Genomic DNA, 20,948 nt, shown 5'->3' on the forward strand with positions numbered 1-20,948 from the left:
TGGGCTGTCCACAGAGATTGTGTTTTTTTACAATGTACTCAGGACATAGACAGCTAGCGGTTGGTTAGGTGATGTTTGCAGACATAAAATGTTTTAGCCTAAAAAACACGTGACATCGCTTAGAGCACCTTAAACTGCAAACACATAGTAGAGAGTTGATTTAGTAGGCCTAACTATTTAAGTAGGCCTAACTATTTGATCATGTATGTTTGGGTCATAGGCATGATGAACTTTTGTTCATTCATGGCTTCATAAAATATCAACATCCCATGTTGCTTTTAGAGTAGGCTATTCTACCATTGGCCCAAGTAGTGTGAAACACATCTAAAAAAAAAATATATATATATATTGCACATAGCAAAAAGCTGGTCTGAGGGCAGATCTGATGTTGTGCTCATCTCACAGTTTTGACCATTTTTATCAAAAAATATTTTGAAAACAATCAATGAAAAATATGATGGTCGAAAATGGGCCAGAGGTGGCGATTCAATAACTGGAAATCTGATCTCACTATGGGTTTGTGTTCAGTTTTGTCGCCCTCACTTTCAAAATATCTCCTGTGCCCCTGCACAGAAGCACACATATACACAAAAACAACCAAACACTCTACACACACTCAGTTACAAACACACAAAAAAGGAACAAAGTAGGAAATGAACACAATTTGACAAGCGCAACTTATTTTTGTGGAAAAAATGTGCTGGACTGGGTGGCAGTCATATTTTGTACCGCTCTGCGGTACATCTAGTTTTTTGGCACAATAGTTTTGAGCCCAACATTGTTATGGGCCTACTGTACCTGACTTCAAAGGGATAAACAAGACAACATGTTTTTTATACTGATGTCTTGCCAGAAAAATATAACTAAATATATCAATTATGTCATTCTGATATTTTTTCAGAAAGTGTGATAGACAATTGGAAGTCGGTAATGAATTGAATATGTGAATGAGCTGCTGATCTTATCATCTTTCATTTCCTCGATCTCAACAGGACTACTGTTCTGACGTTTTTTTTTTGTCTGCCTCTAAAGCACACTCAAGTTCCACATATACCACAACTACCGCTACCCTCTTTCGTGACACTGACAGTTTTTAAGAAGAACAATGGGGGAATATGCCGTAAGTGCCACTTTTTTAAAACTACTTTTCTGATTGGCTCCATTTCACTGTGTAACACCGATTTCTTTTTTTTTTTTTTTGCTAGTTTGGTTTGCTATTTTTCTTCTCTCTATCATATGCACAGATTATTCCAAGGGTTCATAAGCCTGTACTAAGCCAGATAGAATTGCATTACTATTTAAGTGCATACAACTTACACTTTTCTGCATGTATTTTACATGAGATATAGCCATATAGCCATAGGCACACATTCTAAAAAAACTTTTTATTTTATTATATTTTTTCTTAAAATGGCAAAACTTGATACTGTGCAAAACATACATATCAATTATGTCAATCACTAATCCTATGTAATAGTGTTGAAATCCTATGTAATAGTGTTGTAGTTATGATTTTAGATCATTATGTATCTAGTATATTATAGTGCATGGGTAACTCGTTTCAACGCCAGCATGCTGGTGACTGATAACCTGTCTTATATCAAGTGAAATTGATTCATGAGAGCATAGCCTTAATGGATGATACCATTTACATTTTTCACAAGGATTAAATATTTGACATGCTTGAATGTCTTCGATCTCTCTGTGATGTCTGAACACTGCTGCAGACAGGTGACAATTATCATCACTCCCAGCAATTTTGAATAGATGCATTCCAGAAATAAAATCAAATATTTTGTTCTGTTTTAAATGAAAGATGTCACTCACAGTGTTCGTACATAATTTCGTCACCTAATTTGCAACAACCCCATACATGTTGTATATGAGTGTACATGAGTGTATTTTTTTTTTTGCTGCCTGGAATGTTAGCATTTTGAGAGGCCTGTTAAAGACCATGTGGTTATTTACTGGGCATTTGGAGTGTCTCAAAGTAAGGTTGTGTGCTGTTGTGTGCTGAGCTGACACATTTTCACGAAATGTGGTGGAGTGGTTGAGAAGTTCTACTGTAGGTGCCGCGGAAGTCAGCCCCCACCTGAAATGAGTATCATGGCAGCTGTGGTTTGTAGAATTTTGCAGCTGTTGCTCTAGAGTAGTAGGCTAAATGTCAAAGTCGATTAAGATCTGGAACAAAGAGTTTCCAGGTGTTTTCCCTCAGGTTCAGTGAACTGATAGAGATATCAATTTTACAGTACCTGTGAGACTAATACTCCTGTATTGAGATGGTAATCGGCCAACTAAAAACAAAACATAGGCTTCTATCACTGCCATTTGATTGTGAGACACCACAGGTATAGCCTGGGTGTTCCCATGCTGCCTTGCGCGTGATTTGATTCACGCTGCTAAGGCAGCCTGGAGACCATGAAGCAAATTTTCGCCTGAGATAGGGAACCAATCACAGAACAGGTGGGAAAGCAAGACGACGATGAGCTATGCACAGACACATTTGATAGACATCCGTGGCACCCAATAAACGGATCTGGGCATTTTTTTCAAATACGAGAAAATGAACGTTTGGTTCCCAGACCACGTATTGCACACATGAGCTGATTTCTAAATATAACCAAATTAAAATAAGCCATGGAAATTCTAGAAAGTCATTCTATGGTTGCCGAGTGACATTCGAATGAGCTGATATTCAAAATTAAGAGACCACTGCAAATTTGAATATGGTCTCTTAATGTTTTCCAGAGCTGTAGGATTGAGACAGGTTGAGATCTAAACCTATTGTTCAGTGACCTCTTGTGGCTAAATGACAAAACAGCATCAGCAGTTTAACAGCATTCAGCAACGGTTTTGATACAATTTCACATTAGACAGATTATTTTTGTATGTTTGGTATTTTGGTATTCATGTAGCATTTTGTGACATTAAGATAATTCATGAGACATCGGTACATTCTGAAATTGGTCTTTTTCAGGGCTACGTTTTTACTGGAGATGACCTGTTTGATGACAATTACGACTACAACAGCAGTATTGGTTATGACGAGACCTGCTGCGCTGGCAACGTGTGCGATCAGGACCGCAGCATGGAGTTTGCGGCGGTCTTCATCCCGGTCCTGTACTCGGTGGCGCTGGTTCTGGGGCTGCTGGGAAACGGGCTGGTTCTAGCGGTGCTGTGGAAGAAGAAGCGGACTTGGAGTGTGACGGACACCTTCATCCTGCACCTGGCCCTGGCCGATGTCCTGTTGCTGTTCACACTGCCGTTCTGGGCTGTGGAGGCATCTAGGGGGTGGATATTTGGCACTGCCCTCTGTAAGATCACTGGAGCAGTGTTTAAGGTACATAATAAGACTCAGTATGCTCCATGATATCAGTTCATGTCAGTCCCTTTGTTTTGTCTGTAAGTTACAGATTACAATAATTGTGTACTACAACCAACTTCACTTTTGCTTGTTTCCTCTTACTCTGCTTCCTTGCACAAACAGATCAATTTCTACTGTGGGATATTCCTCCTTGCCTGCATCAGCGTGGACCGCTATGTGTCCATCATCCACGCCGTGCAGATGTACTCTCGCAAGAAGCCCTGGGTAGTTCAGGCCAGTTGCCTGGCCGTGTGGTTTATTTGCTGTCTGCTGTCCATTCCCGACTGGCTGTACCTTAGTCCTTCGTACGATCTTAGACGACATAAGACAGAGTGTGTGCCTCTCTACCCTGTGCCCCAGGGGAACTGGCGTTCAGGTTTCCGTTGGCTCTACCACATTCTAGGATTCCTCCTCCCAGCCGCGGTCATGGTGCTCTGCTACACCCGCATCTTGCTGCGTCTCTGCCGTGGCTCTCAGAACCTGCAGAAGCAGAGGGCCATGCGGGTGATTGTGGCCCTGGTGATTGCCTTCTTCATCAGCTGGACGCCCTACAACCTCACCCTGATGGCAGACACGCTGCAGACCAACAACAGTTCGGCCTCCGGCAACGCCTCTTGCGACACGTTGACCACCCTGGACATCTCCCTGACCATCACCTCCTCGCTGGGCTACCTGCACTGCTGCATCAACCCTGTGCTGTATGCCTTTGTGGGGGTGAAGTTCCGGCAGCAGCTAGTGGAGATGCTGAAGGTGCTGCACTGCCCGCTGAAGAGCAGGATGGCCACATTATCACGCAGGAGCTCCATGTGGTCAGAGACTGGGGACACCACCAACACCTCGGCCTTCTGAGGAGGCCAGATCTGAAGGGCTACTGTAGGACGGAGATATTGAGAGATTAAGAGACGCTGTATAAGTGTATAGGGGTCTCTAGCTGCCCAATACTTCCTCAACATCACTCTTCTAGTGACTTGCATGCATTTTTTACGGAAACTACTGAGCAGTTGTAAAAATCCAGCTTCAGAGAGTAAAAGTCCCTATTTTTGACATTATGTTCAAAGCATTTCTTGACATTCTGTTGCTGTTTATTTTTTTCTTTTCCAGTCATTTTTTTTTTAAATGCATAAAACTAAGAATCTTACAGCACATTTGAAGTATTGCAGATATGTATTTCAAAACAACTTACAAAAAATGTCATAAATGTTTCTAATTAAGTGTAAAATAATGATGGATGGAGCAGGGTTACCATTAGCCACTCGGTTTTTGGCCAGGTAGAGTATTCTTCCATCCTTTTTTCAGTGCTAGGAGACAAGTGGGCAGGATGTAGGAAGTAAAGAGGTATAGTTTTAAGATTTTAGATAAAACTAACAAACTATTTAGCTTCCAGCAACTTGCTAAGTGATGTATATAATATACATTGATGATATATTTTGAGATGTTGTACAATGTTATAAAATATGTTTATGTCCATACAGGTATGTTTAGCAATGCTGCACATGTTAAACATCAACATTGCTATAACATCTCTGTTTTTACATTTTTGTGAGACTATTGTGTATATATACTTTTTATTTTCTCAAACTTTTCTAAAATAGAGATATATTTTTCTATATTTGTCCCTTTTGTACTTTGCATTAAACAAGCAATAAAACACAACACAAACTCCAAACACAAACAAGTGGTCTTTAAATGTTACTTAGACCTCATGTTAATCATGTAAACAAACTGCATTCAGTCTCCCTCATGGAGTCAGCACATTTCAGCGCTATATGATGTGCAGTAAAACCAATAAAACTCAGGTTTTGTGCATCCAGCCTGAGACATTTCAGGTGCTCTCTCTGAAATACTGTATATCTGGGGCAGCCGTGGCCTACTGGTTAGCGCTTCGGACTTATAACCGGAGGTTTGCCGGTTCGAACCCCAACCAGTAGGCACGGCTGAAGTGCCCTTGAGCAAGGCACCTAACCCCTCACTGCTCCCCGGGCGCCGCTGTTGTTGCAGGCAGCTCACTGCACCGGGATTAGTGTGTGCTTCACCTCACTGTGTGTTCATTGTGTGCTAAGTATGTTTCACTAATTCACGGATTGGGATAAATGCAGAGACCAAATTTCCCTCACGGGATCAAAAGAGTATATACTTACACGTATATCTGATCCATATTCCCAGCTACCAGCATTGTGGCCTTGATCAAGGCACTTAAAGAAACCCTATGCAAGTCTGGTTATTCCTTCGCTGTTTCTGGGTTTTCGCCTGATTTGGGCTCGCATTTTTCACGACATAAAGTGACTGCTACGCTAAACCCCCACTAGCTAGCGAGCTAGCCATCAAGAAACCAAGATACAGGGCTCACAATAAAACGGTCGAGCAAACACATTGTTCAAGAGACTATCAAACCACATTACAAAAACTAAGTTCACCCAAGGGTAGTCTATTTACAATTTCAACAGCAACAAAGCCAAGTCGGAGTCCGTTTTGCAGTCTTCTTAGAAACTACAATCTGACTACCAGAGTACCAGAAAGTTGCATATTCGTTTTTTCGTTTGGGGAGATGAAGCACCCACCAAACGACCCAAAAAGTGTTGTAGAACCATCAGAACGACTCTCAAACCTGCATAATTAAGGTAATTTTTGATTAAATTGTTGCATAGGGCTTCTTTAACCCTGAATTGCTGCAGAGACACTGGCCTTGTATCTCTCTCTCAAATGAGCCTGCCCCATGCATGTTTAAAGACAACATTAACAATTGTGCAAAGATTGTTGTTGGCATAGAGGACGACTGGCTAAATTGGGATTTTTGCATCCTGTTAGTAAAACGCTAACCTCCGTAGTTGTACGCACCCCAGATCAGCTTGTAGGCCATTAGCAATCTGTTTATTTTATTTTATGAAGCCTACACAGTAGATCACATGCCACATTCTCACTTTCAATAGACAGATGCAATAGCCATTGATCAAGTACTGAGTATAAAGCAATTAAGATAGTACCCTATACAAAAAGTACTTCATACTATCATAAAAATTTGTTAAAACGAATAGCATTTTGCAACTTAACAAAACACTGGATTAAATATCGTAGGTCACAGGAGAAAACTTGTACATCCATTGGCCCGTGGGGAGATCACATGCCAGTTGCCTCTCCCTTCACTGCTATGACTAGTTCGGCTGTGAGCTTGTTTCGCCAAAAAAAAAACTATTGTAGATATCAATGCGTCTTTGTTCATGGGTTTGGCCTCACAGCAGAGGCTTAGAGACAACTATGACCCACGTTTTGGTTTCGTAATTTGCCCTACTTATTGACTGCAATGTAGTCAATTAACTGCTTGACAGGTTATTTTTATTTTTCTGTACAATAAACAAATACATCTGCTTTATGCCGCAGAATTACGCACTTGGCCAGCCTATAGAACGGGCACATTTTGGAGAGAATAGAGAATGTACGCACGTAAGAATCTGTAGGCTATTTGTGGCTGGTTACCAGCAAACAATGTTTAATGCATTAACTCAAGACGTCAAACATTTTCTAAACAATACAAACAGAAAGGATGCAGCAGGCAGAAAATGTAGAAGAGTCATTTCCAGTGGAAGAACAAAATGCTGAATGAAGCCCAAAGATATGAAGGCATATCTGGCAAGTTGTTATTTTTTGAAGACGTAAATGGTTGGGCTATAGGCCTAGTTTGCAAGTAGACATAAAGCGTGAGCATGCCACACTATCCACAGCTGTGGTAGCGGGGGGTAGGAGGATTACTGTTAGCGCAGGATTTATATAAAATTCTTCAACAGAAGGCCTGCCTCGAATACAGGCTTGCCCAAAAAAAAGGCCTGTGGTTTGTGCAGCCTACAGTAAGGTCTTAGTGAGTTAGGAGTCCTCTAGACTTCTTTTAAACTGTCTCAGAGGTGGAAAGTTGCGTTCGTTGGGGGCAGGGCCGGATTAACAATTCATAGACCCTTGGGAACAAATGTCTGATGGCCCCCCTGCCCCCTAGCCAACATGAATCGGGCGGTCAGTTAATAGGCCTATCGTGAAGATTTGTATTGCCATTTAAGGCACGAGCGCATCTGTGAGGCCAAGCCTCACCAAGTAGCCCGTTTGTTTACAACTAACATTACATTTAATTAAACTGCTTATAGGCTATGCCGAAATAGTTTCAACATTTTGAATATCAGTGTCGGGTGAATTAGGAAATGCCTTATGGCTGAAAGCTGCTTGGGATCCCCCCTGTCAAGCAATAACCATACAAAAAGTTAAAAACAGATGACATGATGCGCGTCACTGACATAATGCGCAAATAATATAGCCTAGATATTCCAATATATTCGAATACATGTGTTTATTTTAGAGGGGATATTCGAACGTCATTTTTGAGCAATTTTGACAGCCCTAGTCCACTGTAGGCTACGCCAATCGTCTATTAACACCTTCCACCTAACCCCGGTGAGTGGGGGTGGCTATAATGCGTGTGAAATAGCACCATTGAATTTCCGGTAAATTTCCGGAAACTTACCATGGGAAGTTAAGTTGGGGAATTTTGGAAATATTCCAAATTGGAAACTTTCATGGAATTAAAGGAAATTATGGGAATTAACTGGGAATTTTGGGTAATTCATACAAACTGTTTCATATACAAACATTAACATTTTGTTTCGTAATAAGCAATATGAATTGTATGTTGGTATTTTCGCTTATCTTAGCATACAAAGCTAGCTAGCATGCTAGTGGGAATCCCATTCTTTGCCTATGGTTTACTAGCGTGCTTATCTTAGCATACAAAGCTAGCTAGCATGCTAGTGGGAATCCCATTCTTTGCCTATGGTTTACTAGCGTGCTAAACTAGCAATACTGAACTGCCCAAGATACACCACACCACTCAACAACAAAATCCGATTGGTTGGAACATTTTTTCCCCATGCATATGAACGCACCATAGGTTTCCTCTATGTCTAGCAGCCTATGCCGATTGCTGTGTGCATATAGATAGATAGATAGATAGATACTTTATTGATCCCCAGGGGAAATTCAAGTTAATATGATTGACATATGTGCAGGGTAGAAATTCGACTGAAATTGTATTAAATCAGGTTGTTTTAACTAATATTAGACTGCAAGATGGGTTTTTGTCCACTACATTTAAGTTCCCTGTTATAGACTAACTTGCCATATTAAAAATTCCCAGTTGATTCCCATTAATTCCCGTTTATTCCTGTTAATTCCCATATATTCCCGTTAATTCCCATGGAAAGTTTCCAACTTTGAAAATTCCCGGAATTTTGCAACCCTATGCGAAATAGCCTTAAAATCGTTACGGTGTTGTGTGCCTTCTGGTTTCTCCACCTACTGGTTTCCTTGCGCGTGCATGCGCTGCAGCAGTTGTCAGACATTCACAAACAAGTTGTTTTAGGCGGTTTGAGGTCGCTTTTCATACGCCATGAGCGCTCGGCTACATTACAGCCACTCGGACAAAAGACATGTAAAAAAATATATGTTTTGAAAACTAGCATTAAACTGGATTCGATCCCGCAAAAGCAACACACGCGTGACTCTCTCCATCCTGATTCCCTACTCTTTGAGCCAACTAATATGTTACGCGAATCAATTAACTATTGTAGGCTACCATTAATTAATAACGTAGGTAACACCCAGGTAACATGTTGTCCAGGCTATAACATGTATCAGGCTATCATCTACAACAACTGGTTACCTTGGGCTGCTACAGTCGTCAGTGCACTGTGCACAGTAGGCCTATGCTACTCTTTGTGGTTGATCAACTAAAAATAAAAGATGTATTTGGTGATGACCTTATTGTAGGCCTAGTAGACCTAAATTCTGAGAAATTAAATGGTACGAGAAACGATCTACATAGTGCACCAGACCGCGATGTCTTCAAGGGTTGAATGAAGGGAGTTTGCAAAAATTAGTGTATTTTTCAAGTCAATAAACATTCTTAATTTTTGAATGTCTTTGTCAGGGAACATCTGACTTTTAAAAACCATAGGCCTGGTAGTCGCTCAGACAAGGAGTTATAAGATAAAGGCAATACCATTTGTGTCACCTAATGCAGTTCAGTGAATTAGCAAGATACCATCAGAAGCCAACAATCATAAAGCACAGTGCGCGCGCACGCTCTCTCCCCTGCACATGAAGCTGTCTGCGTGTTGTAGGCTAGATTTGCGTGAGTTCTTTCTATCTGCTTTACTTTTGTGAGTTGCGACCACCTAGGCTATGTTATAGACGTTCTATGAGGTACCAGTGTTTAGCTGTGTCACAAAACAATAAGCTTTGTCAGACTACTTTTAAAATGATATTCAGGGCTATATACATTTTAAACATTCGGGGCTGAAGACCCGACAAAGCCTTGCGTTAATTCTTCAGGTGGGAAGTGTCAGGAATTTTCATACGAGAGATGCTCTCATTGATCAATTGCTCAAATGAATGTAAATTTAGCCGGGACTGTAACCTGGAACACGTTGGTGCTCGATGTTTTCAGTGGCTGCCCGAGAGACGGAGCACCCACGGTATCGGCGCCTATGACAAGCGTATCTCGCGGTTGCATCCATTACAAACAAACATGCAATGTGAACGTCTGGGATTGGGGAGAGCACTAAATGCTCTTCTGAATAAGCACGAAGTCAAGCCTTTAAATGAAAAACACTCTCCGTGATAACAGGACGTAACAGGAAGGCATTTGGCTGAGCAACGGAGGTTTATATGCTCTATATTTTGTCCAAATGATGTCTGTCTATCATCGTTGCACTCGGAGAAAACCAGAATGTTTAATTTGTCCTGCGTTTCTTCTACGGCTGCAAACGGGATTCACTCGCCGTTAACCAAATATTTCTTTATTAGGGCAGGGCAGGCATATTTCTGGCTATTAAATTATTTCTAAACCAGTCTGCTAAAGTGTGAAGTCTGTGTAGGGTTTTCCAGCTCCATTTCTTTTTACGAGACACCCTGCTCACTTGAGACCTCTGCCGGTTGTTGCAGCGTCACTGGAAAAATACAAATTAAAGTCGCGTGATGCCGCGTGATCCCGCGCGCGGACCGCGAGGGAAGCTGGCCAAGTCGAAGCACTGCCCACTGTAGTTAGACTGATGATGCAAAGTTTGCTAGCAAGTTAGCTATGGCTAAGATGGAGAGTTTGTTTGGGGAATGTGTTGCGTTTGGGCGCATATCGCCATCTAGCGTGGCGGAGTAAAAGATTAATACTTGGGTCTATGACAGTGTTTTTCAAACTTTTTCAGACAAAGGACCACTTAACTAACCCTAGCTAAAAAAAAAAAAAAGATTAGACCTACTTCAACAGTATATTAGTCTACACAATAGGCCTACTCACTGAACCACCTTGCTTATTGTCTTTGCACTTTGCTTACTGTGTCAGAGGATTCATACTGTATGATTTAAACTGGCATATCTTACATAGACAGTGTTGCAGAACTGTTTGGATTTTTATATACAAGTTGGTTCAATATTGCAAACACCTCATTTATATTATATTTTACCACGTCTGCTCGCGGACCACTTGGGATAGCTTGCGGACCACACTTTGAGAAACACTGGTCTATGAATATCATGACAGTGGTCCAGTCAAATCTTTTACTATCTATGGTCAAATCCCAGCCGAGCTACAACTGTAGCTCGACTTTACCTGTGCATGTAAACATACTGACTGACAAAAAATCAGAATGAGTAATCATAACAGACGAGTAGCCCTGTGGACACGCAATATTGTTGGAAAATTGAGATGTGTGAAACACTATTTGACTCAAATGGTAATCAGAAATAATTTGTTATTAAAAAAAAGACTAAAATGTTTTGACTAAAAACTGACTAAGACTAAGATACCTTTAGTTTTCTTTTGACTAAAACTAGACTAAAATGACGAGACTTTTAGTTGACTAAAACTTGACTAACAAAATGATATTTGAATGACTAAATATGACAAAGACTAAAAAGGACATTGTATGTCTGTATGTTCCGGAACAGAATCGTTTATCTAAAATAATGGTAACCGGTTAATACCGTTATTTTTTTTGCGTTCTTTGACACGATTTCTGTGCAATATGACTCGGTGAGATACACTTCCGGCGGTTTACTCATCGGGAGAAATGTACTGTAATAGAGAAGCTTGCCGCCAGCTGTACGGCAGAATCTTTTTTCATTTCCCTCTGGGCCCTGACAAGGTTTTGGGCATTTGTTTATAAGTTTAATATTCACAATGGCAGCTATGTACACACCATTGTGGTTTTGTATTGTCTGATGACATAAGAGAGACAAAAATGCACTGATTGGGCCCTGACCAGGTTTGGCCAATTGATGTTCACAGTGGCAGCTATGTAGCCTACCATATTTTAGTTATTTGCACAGATTTAGCTATGTGAATTGCATAGGCTTTTGGATGAATGGAAGAACTACAGTGACGCTTCTGTAATGCTTTGTGGTTTTGTATTGTTTGATGACATAAGAGAAACAAATGCACTGATTGGGCCCTGACCAGGTTTGGTCAATTGAACTTATATGACATTGACAATTATGTAGCCTGCCCTATTTGTCATTTGCACCAATCGAGTACCGAGCATTAAATATTGGGAACATCGTTGACGATTTTGCACAACGAAAGGCTCGTAAGATGGCCTTCTTCTAATGGCCTAATTCACGCATATTGGGGATTGTATGCATATGAATGATTTTATTTGGTTTCTGGACGGTTAAATAAGTTAGGCTACATTAAGTTTTGTTTCTGCGCAGTGCGAGTTTATAAGCAAGCAATCTACGCTTGCAGTTTCAGCAGAGGTTTGAAGAGGCGCATTGAGTGTTCCCATAATTCCATGCGAGTTGATGTTAATGCAGTAATATTAGATTACCCTGGCCTGCAGGCTGTTAATAAAATAATTTTTTAATGTTTTCACATGTAATGGATATGTAGTCGTGTGTTTTTTATTTGAAATTGTAATCTGTAACTACTAAACTACTTCGGTCCCTCAGGCCCTTTGCATAAACAATTGAAGTCACCCTTAATGTGTATTGCATGTATCAGAGCTAATTCATCCTGGGCCGGTTTGTCGGTATGGGGCCTGCGCAGGGCTCTCGCACCTGGGCCCACCATTGGTTTGTTACGCCACTGATTACGACCTATGTGTACTGTCCTTCAACGCTGCAGCGCTGTCTTCATCAGTTAGCTGGTTCCCCGGAATGCAAGGGGAAAAAGTAACGTGCATCATTGCTCTTTGCCAGAGTGTCTCTGACAACTCTCTCGCGAGAACTCTGGATTACCAGGGTAGTTCAAAACACTACACACTATTATCTGCATTTGGCACAATTTTCATTAAGAAATAACACACAAACACCTCCCTTACATTAATGAGTGACAGGTCTGAGAATGCGTCTGCTACACAAGTTAATGATGGAAGATGATGAATAACTGAATAAAAAGGCCTAGCCTAAATCAATGAAGATTAAGGCGAAACAAATAGCCTATAGTAGCCTAATGAAACATACGGATTGATGCAGTATCTTTGCAACATTATTAAATTAATCTGTCACCATATGCCTATGCCTATACGTTTGCAAAGAATTTGATTCACAATGAGACGTATTTACATGATGAGAATGAGTATTTTTGGTTGTTGGTGGCATTATTGCATCCTTAGTTATGCCTACAATGCAAAATTGTTTCCCCTTGCGATTGGAAGCTCCTGTTTCAAAACATTGCGATACGAAATGCCACCAGAAGCTGTTTGTGAATAGGTCTTAGGGAGTTAGGAGTCCTCTCGACTTCTTTTAAGCTGTCCCAGACTTAGGTGCTACTTTTAGGTCTAACATGCTTTGTGAATTACTTTTAGTGAGAAAAATTAGTGTGACAGTGACATTTTTAGGAGTTGCTCCTAAATTTGCTAGTTTGGAGCAACTTTTAGCCTTAAAATTCTTTGTGAATATGGCCCCAGAGCTTTAGCATAATGCCTTTGATGTGGATGAGGTGCTGTGAAGTGTTTTCCATTGGGGAGGAGATGGTAGAGGTAGTATTTCCTGAAAGCCCTGATGACATTCCGCGGGTTATCAATGCAAAACTGCTGACAGAGCGTCTCAACTTCTCTCTCCCGAACAGTCACCCTTCTGTGGCCAATACTGTGGATAAAGCACTTTCAAATCCTCGATTAGCTTGTTGTATCCTGTTTGGTCTTTCCCCTATTTCTAAAGACTAATAAGAAAGATATTAACATTGAACACTACACACACAGTAATTTATTAATTTTTCGTTTAGGCTTTTTATTTTTTATATTGACGTTAGAGTTGACAGATCCAACGTCGGAGTTGCCGGAACATTTTAGACCTAAAAGTAGCACCTAAGTCTGGGACAGCTTAAAAGAAGTCGAGAGGACTCCTAACTCACTAATACCTATTCACAAACAGCTTTTTGTGGCATTTCACGTTGCAATGTTTTGAAATGCGTCGCCTATGCGGCAACAGGAGCTTATCGCGAGGGAACAATTTTGCATTCATAAAAGGGATGCAATTACGCCACCAACAACAACCAAAACTACTCATTGTTAACATGTAAATTAAATGTAACGTTTCATTGTGAATCAAATTAAAATGTTCTCCTCTTTGCAAACGTAGGCATAGCCTATGGTGACATATTAATTTAATAATGTTGCAAAGATAGCCTACTGCATCAATCCGTTTTGCCTTACTCTTTATTCATTTAGGCTAGGCCTTTTTATTCAGTTATTCATCATCTTCCGTCCTTCCAATAGCCTACTTGTGTAGCGCACGCATTCTCAGACCTGTCACCTGTCACTCATCATCGTAAGGGAGGTGTTTGGAATCATTCCCCCGTTACAATCATCAGCCAAACAAAGTGGTCACTTCAGGCAAGCTTGTGCATGAGTAATGATGATCCATAGCAACGAAGACTCACTCTTAGTTTAGGAGTTGTCATTTTTCCTTACTAAGAGTAGGTCTGAAAGGCTTTGTGAATAACTTTTACGAGAAAACTCCTAGCTAAAATCTTTTAGTGTGATTTAGGAGTACTCCTAGTGGTAAGATAAAAGGCTTTGTGAATACGGCCCCTGATCAATATTTCCAGCTGCCAGCATTGTGCCCCTGATCAAGGCACTTAACCCAGAATTGCTCCAGAAACACGCCCTGTATCAAAATTGGTATTTGTAAATCACTTTACATAAAATTATCTGCCAAATGTATGTTGGTGGTATGGTGGTAGCAGTGGCCACACAAACTGAAGCGTATTGTGTCATCAGCTCTAGTGTGCACTGTTTGCAAAAACCTCTCACAGGCCCGATGCACCTTGGTTCTCATGAAACTTTTTCAGGTGTCTGAGGTGGAAGAGGCGTTGTTCTTTTAGTTGGTGTACACATCCCAGATGGCACTTGTACCAAGACACTTGTAGTTGCAGGCATTCTGGACAGTTGAACTGTTGATGGTGATGGAGGTCCAGCAGCTTCTCTCTCTTTTTTTTTAAAGTATATTTTTGGGCTTTTTTGCCTTTATTCCGACAGGACAGTGAAGATAGACAGGAAGTGAATGGGAGAGAGAGAGATGGGGTGGGATTGGGACATGACCGCAGGAGAGAGAGATGGGGTGGGGTTGGGACATGACCGCAGGAGAGAGAGATGGGGTGGGATTGGGACATGACCGGAGGTCGGATTCGAACCTGGGTCCCCGCGGGCACTAGAACCCGAACATGGTACGGGCGCTGTAGCCTGTTGCGCCACAGCGCCCCCAGCTTCTCGCTTTTTCTCTTGTTGGGATTCAGAGGGGCAGAAGTGTTGGAGCCCATTCCCACCAATTGGTTTCAGGATCCAACTGCATGGGTGGGGATTGGGCCCTTTACAGGGACAGAGCAGAGAGCATCCTGACTGGTGCCATGTTGGTATTGGGGCAGCACTGCCAACAACCACAAAGCACTGCAGAGAGAGAGAGACCGACAGAGGCATACACACACACTCACACACATACACACTCACTTCATCAGACCACAGACAAACAGCTGCTGCTTCAGCACAGCATACTACAGTATTACCTTTATTCAGTACATACAGTCATACCACCTCAGTGACTCACTGACACACTGACTTTCGTGAGCGACAATGGAGGCATATGCTGTGAGTGTGACTTTCATTTTTTTTCTTGTCTATATTTGACTAGGTAGGATATATGGTGGGGTTTGTCCATTATCTGAGAAGTGGTTTCCTCCACTGTTCAATTTCCCATTTTTTAACTTTTTAAGTTTTACTCTCTTTCCCTTCCCTCCGATACATATACATTATGCATGCGTTTGACTGGACCATGGTTGCATTACTATTTAAGTATAGGCCTATATAAAACCACACATGTGGAAATATTGAAGCTTATGTACGGGCAAGGAAGAGGGACAACCTGAAACTTCTTATTGCTATAACTTGGTACACTTAGTTATAATTTAGTTTATTGTATAGTTTATTATACTGCGGATAAATTGTTGCCACACCAAACCCAGTGAGTAGGCCTATTCTGTATAGCTGTATAGCCTTCATCAGAGTGGATGAGGAAATATTTATTTTGTTATGTCTGAGTCTATTGTGATCTCTGAGAACCCAACTAGTATAGCCAGATGATACTCCGAAACTCATAAAATAATAAATTCCCAGCTTTAAAGTTATGCATTCAATAATAGTCAAATGAAATTAAATTGTTTGGTTTTAACTGAAAGACTTCTCACATATTTGATGTGTAGTTCTGTATATTCAAGTGGTAATAAACACCCATTCAGCCTATTCTGGATAATAATAATCCCACACATTGTTTGAGACAAAGTTCATGTTTTGTGCTGTTTTGACATGATACTGGTGGTAAACATTTTAACAAACAGGCAGCACAGGCAGGAGTGAAAAAGGTATCATTTTTAATCACAATCGGAGATCAAAATCATGACTGGGGATATGTTACCAGAAAGGCGCGTAGCAAGCGTGGGGGGTGTGGGTGTTATAACGTACACACTTTTGCTGGAACACGATTCTATCCCCCACACTTTTTGTCAGATTAAAATGAAAGTAAAACCTTAATGCTCAGCCTTCCAGCAGCAAATCCAAAGTTCTCTGGGGCGAGGCCCAATCTTATACAGATTCATCTTAAACAATTACATTGTTTCCAGGCAAAACCATTACATACAGACATATGACAAAAACCATGACCGTCATGCTGTAGTTTCAGCAGAGACACTAGATGACTCAAGATAATACCACATATGCATCTTTCTTGCTGTTGGAAGCCACATCACATGATATTAATTATATGTCAGCACTATACTCTGCAGTAGTATATAGGCAATGCATATCACATAGTCACTTGTCTGCCTCCATTCATGGAGAGAGCAAGTTGGATGTACAGAAATGTATATTGTAACAGTGAGAGACGCAAATACTGAATAACACCAATTCTTCCCAAACTTAATGCACTGTATGTAAACCTTATACATTATTATGGATTATAATGTTAAACACATTAAATTTAGGGACAGTCTAAAAAATTCTTCCACAATACACTGTTTTTTCTCTTTGTGTGGAAGATCCCACAGGGACCTTGGGTTTGACTTTGGAAAAGGCATGGAAATGAGGGTGGGGGTATACTGGTTTAAAATGTGATAATTGTGTTGAACTCATTCAGGCACCATGTTCATCTTCTCCGATTTACAATAAGTGTGCAGCTATGAAGTAAGTTAACAACAAAGAATGTTTTGATCACATGCATGATGCAAACTTCTACCCAGATTAACCACATGGAGAACCTTGCACTTCCCTTTTAAAAGGAAATCCCTGGACTTTTTGACCTGGGTCAAAAAAGCTTCAGAAAGTCAATGTCCGGCTAAGCAGGAGGACAAATGCATTAGAGTGTCTAGCTTCAAACAGACACTTCAGGACCTAAACTTGCAGTTTTGTTTAATAGTACCTGCAAAACACAGTATCGACACAATCTCAGATTGGCCAATAAAAAGACCACAGTCCATAGACAGAGGAACACTGGCTAGACAAATGAAGGTGTTCAGATTACAAAGAAGAACATTTGTGAAATGCAGACCAAATGCTAGAGGTGTGTTTGACTTCATCTGCCAAGCATAATGGAGGGTTGTGTGATGGTCTGGAGGTGCCTTGGTGGTAGTAAAGTTGAATATTTGTGTAAAATGAACCTTGTAGTAAGAAGCCTATCACTCCAGTTTTCGCAAATCCATACCTCTCCCTATGGACAGCGTTCGATTGAACCACATTTCCTCCAAACCGAACAGTGACCCCCCCCCCCAGATTAGGCAAGAACCATGTAGGGAAGAAGCATTAACCTGATAGCATAGCATTTTGTGACATTGAAAGAATTCATAGCGTATTCAGCAATAAACTCTATGTATTTTTTTCGGGGGTTCGTTTTTAGTGGAGATAACCTTGAGTTTGGTGACGATTACAACTACACCATCAACAGTAGTGATTATGACTACTGTATGCAATAGGGCCATTAAAATAATTAATGAGACATCAGTAAATTATCAGTAAATTATAAAATTGGTCTTTTTCAGGGCTACGTTTTTACTGGAGATGACCTGTTGTTTGATGACAATTACGACTACCAGCAGTATTGGTTATGACGAGACCTGCTGCGCTGGCAACGTGTGCGATCAGGACCGCAGCATGGAGTTTGCGGCGGTCTTCATCCCGGTCCTGTACTCGGTGGCGCTGGTTCTGGGGCTGCTGGGAAACGGGCTGGTTCTAGCGGTGCTGTGGAAGAAGAAGCGGACTTGGAGTGTGACGGACACCTTCATCCTGCACCTGGCCCTGGCCGATGTCCTGTTGCTGTTCACACTGCCGTTCTGGGCTGTGGAGGCATCTAGGGGGTGGATATTTGGCACTACCCTCTGTAAGATCACTGGAGCAGTGTTTAAGGTGAGCTACATAATGAGATCAAGTAAACGATAGGCCCATAGATATTAGTGTCTTAGTTTTCTGTCTATTTTTTAATATTGTAATTTCCTGTTTTTTTCCCATTCTATGCTTTTGTTCATGTAAAGCACATTGAATTGCTTCTGCATATGAAAAAGTCAAGTCAAGTTTATTTATATAGCGCATTTCATACACAGAGGTCATTCAATGTGCTTTACATAAACAAAAGCAAACAGTAATAGCAAATTAAAGCATAGAAGGCCAATATCAAAGAAAAGTTTAAAAGGTAAAGATCATAATAAAAAAGAAAACATAACACGCACATGGTAAAATCATTTAAAAATAAAGAATAATTAAAAAGACAAAATAAAAGACACAAGATAGAATAATTTTCAAGGCAGATTCAGAATTTGTAATTCAGTGCAGTTAGCAGAAAGCATCAGAGAACAGTTTGGTCTTAAAGCGTAACTTTCACCAAAATGCATCCTAGGGTGTTTTTGTGAATGTACCCGAGTCAAACTTTCGTTTAAAAAAGCATAATTACATCCGAAGCGCCACTTTTAAGCTTGTCCGTGTTGACGTTTTTGGATCAAATGGCCTTTTGAATGGGAATCGTAGGGGCACTAGTATTTTCATACAAGATCGTGTCAAAATCGCTATTTTTAAAACGCTAAGAAGGCTCGACACAACATGAAACCTTGATCGAAGTATCATCAGTGTCTCTACACATGAACTCTACTGATGACGTTAGAAAATAAAGACTGTCTTGATATTCCAGAGTTATTGTATAGGCCTATGTGCAGAGCATCTCTTTATGGATTTCATAGTGGATCTTGTCTGATCATTTATGATTCTCCGTTTTACCATCATAGATCTGACACATCCTAAGCTATGTAAAAGTAGGCTTATATATTTCCCTGTCAGTCATACATGATATTGAATGTCCATATTGAGTGCATAATGGTCAACATTTGGAAAGAAAAATATAAGAACATTCTACTGAGACAGCACTAAGTTATTATGTAAACAGCATGGACGTAGTAAGGTAGATTGCCTTGCCTTGCCTTTTGTTTCCATTTACACATGGCTTCAAACCCGGGGCAACATTCCTTTACATTTGTATTGAAGTGTAATTCCTTAGAGGTAATTTATCACATCAACTTCTCCTTTGCTTGTTTCCCCTTGCTCTGCTTCTTTGCACAAACAGATGAAGTACTACTGTGGGATCTTCCTCCTAGCCTGCATCAGTGTGGACCGCTATGTGTCCATCAATCACGGTGTACAAATGTACTCCCCCAAGAAGCCCTGGGTAGTTCAGGCCAGTTGCCTGGCCGTGTGGTTTATCTGCTGTCTGCTGTCCATTCCCGACTGGCTGTACCTTAGTCCTTCGTACGATCCTAGACGAGATAAGACAGAGTGTGTGCCTCTCTACCCTGTGCCCCAGGGGAACTGGCGTTCAGGTTTCCGTTGGCTCTACCACATTCTAGGATTCCTCCTCCCAGCCGCGGTCATGGTGCTCTGCTACACCCGCATCTTGCTGCGTCTCTGCTGTGGCTCTCAGAATCTACAGAAGCAGAAAGACATGCGGGTAATTGTGGCCCTGGTGATTGCCTTCTTCATCAGCTGGACGCCCTACAACCTCACCCTGATGGCAGACACGCTGCATGCCAACGACAGTTCGGCCTCCGGCAACGCCTCCTGCGACACGTTCACCACCCTGGACATCTCCCTGACCATCACCTCCTCGCTGGGCTACCTGCACTGCTGCATCAACCCTGTGCTGTATGCCTTCGTGTGGATGAAGTTCCGCCGCCACCTAGTGGAGATGCTGAAAAGAGGCTCTACGCTGCCTGCTGAATAGCAGGATGGCCAGAACATCACACAGGGCTCCATGTGGTCGGACACGGTGGACACCACCAACACCTCTGCCTCCTTGGGGGTGGGGGGTGGGGGACTTGGGAGGGAGGGCAGAAGAGACATCTGAAGAGGCCTTTTTCTTGACATTCTGATGCAGTTTCATTTTTCTGTTCTGGTCATTTTTTAAATGCATGAAACTAAAATATTGATGGATGGAGCAAAGTTTCCATTAGCCACTCGGTTTTTGCTAGGTAGAGTATTCTTCCATCTTTTTTCAGTGCTAGGAGACAAGTGGGCAGGATATAGGAAGTTGAGAGGTATAGTTTTAAGATTTTAGATAAAACTAACAAACTATTTAGCTTCCAGCAACTGTAGGTTTAGTTGAGAGGTAAAGTAAGTAAACTTTGATCTATGGTTTTGATCGACAAACGGTTTTAGTCTAAATAAAAGTATTTTTCAATGCAACTTATGCTAAAATTGAGTTGGAATTGAAATGTAATGTAAAAAAGCAGGCGATAATAAGACAGTGTATTGTGTGTGTGTTTTTTTTTTAATCCACCTTAAGTTGCCGAATGGTGGTCGTATTATTGATAAACCCTGCATCTGTCTGATATTCTTTTCTCAAGACAAGAATTTTATTTTAGGGTCTTATAAACCTAACAAACTATTTAGCCAGCAACTTGCTAACTGAAGTATACTGTATATTAATGTTATATTTTGATATCCAAACAAGTATGTTTGGCAGTCCTGCACATTTAAAACATTACCATCTTTATAAAATCTCTTAAAATGATATGTTTCTTATGTTCTTTTGT

General features: G+C 41.0%; 2 protein-coding genes across 2 annotated transcripts; both read left to right on the forward strand.

Annotated features, from left to right (window-relative positions):
• Positions 1-1,004: 1,004 nt before the first annotated feature.
• Positions 1,005-4,890, forward strand: cxcr3.1 (chemokine (C-X-C motif) receptor 3, tandem duplicate 1). Its single transcript, XM_042106204.1, has 3 exons — positions 1,005-1,120; positions 2,978-3,340; positions 3,488-4,890. Exons 1-3 carry the CDS (start codon positions 1,106-1,108, stop codon positions 4,211-4,213), a joined length of 1,104 nt encoding a protein of 367 aa, XP_041962138.1. The 5' UTR covers positions 1,005-1,105; the 3' UTR covers positions 4,214-4,890.
• Positions 1,070-20,225, forward strand: LOC121720230 (C-X-C chemokine receptor type 3-like). The gene is made up of 3 exons (XM_042106214.1): positions 1,070-1,120; positions 17,916-18,279; positions 19,484-20,225. The coding sequence occupies exons 1-3, from the start codon at positions 1,116-1,118 to the stop codon at positions 20,135-20,137; spliced, it is 1,023 nt and encodes a 340-aa protein (XP_041962148.1). The 5' UTR covers positions 1,070-1,115; the 3' UTR covers positions 20,138-20,225.
• Positions 20,226-20,948: the final 723 nt, after the last annotated feature.

The sequence above is a fragment of the Alosa sapidissima genome, chromosome 10, assembly GCF_018492685.1.
Source record: "Alosa sapidissima isolate fAloSap1 chromosome 10, fAloSap1.pri, whole genome shotgun sequence".
NCBI classification, from domain to species: domain Eukaryota; kingdom Metazoa; phylum Chordata; class Actinopteri; order Clupeiformes; family Clupeidae; genus Alosa; species Alosa sapidissima.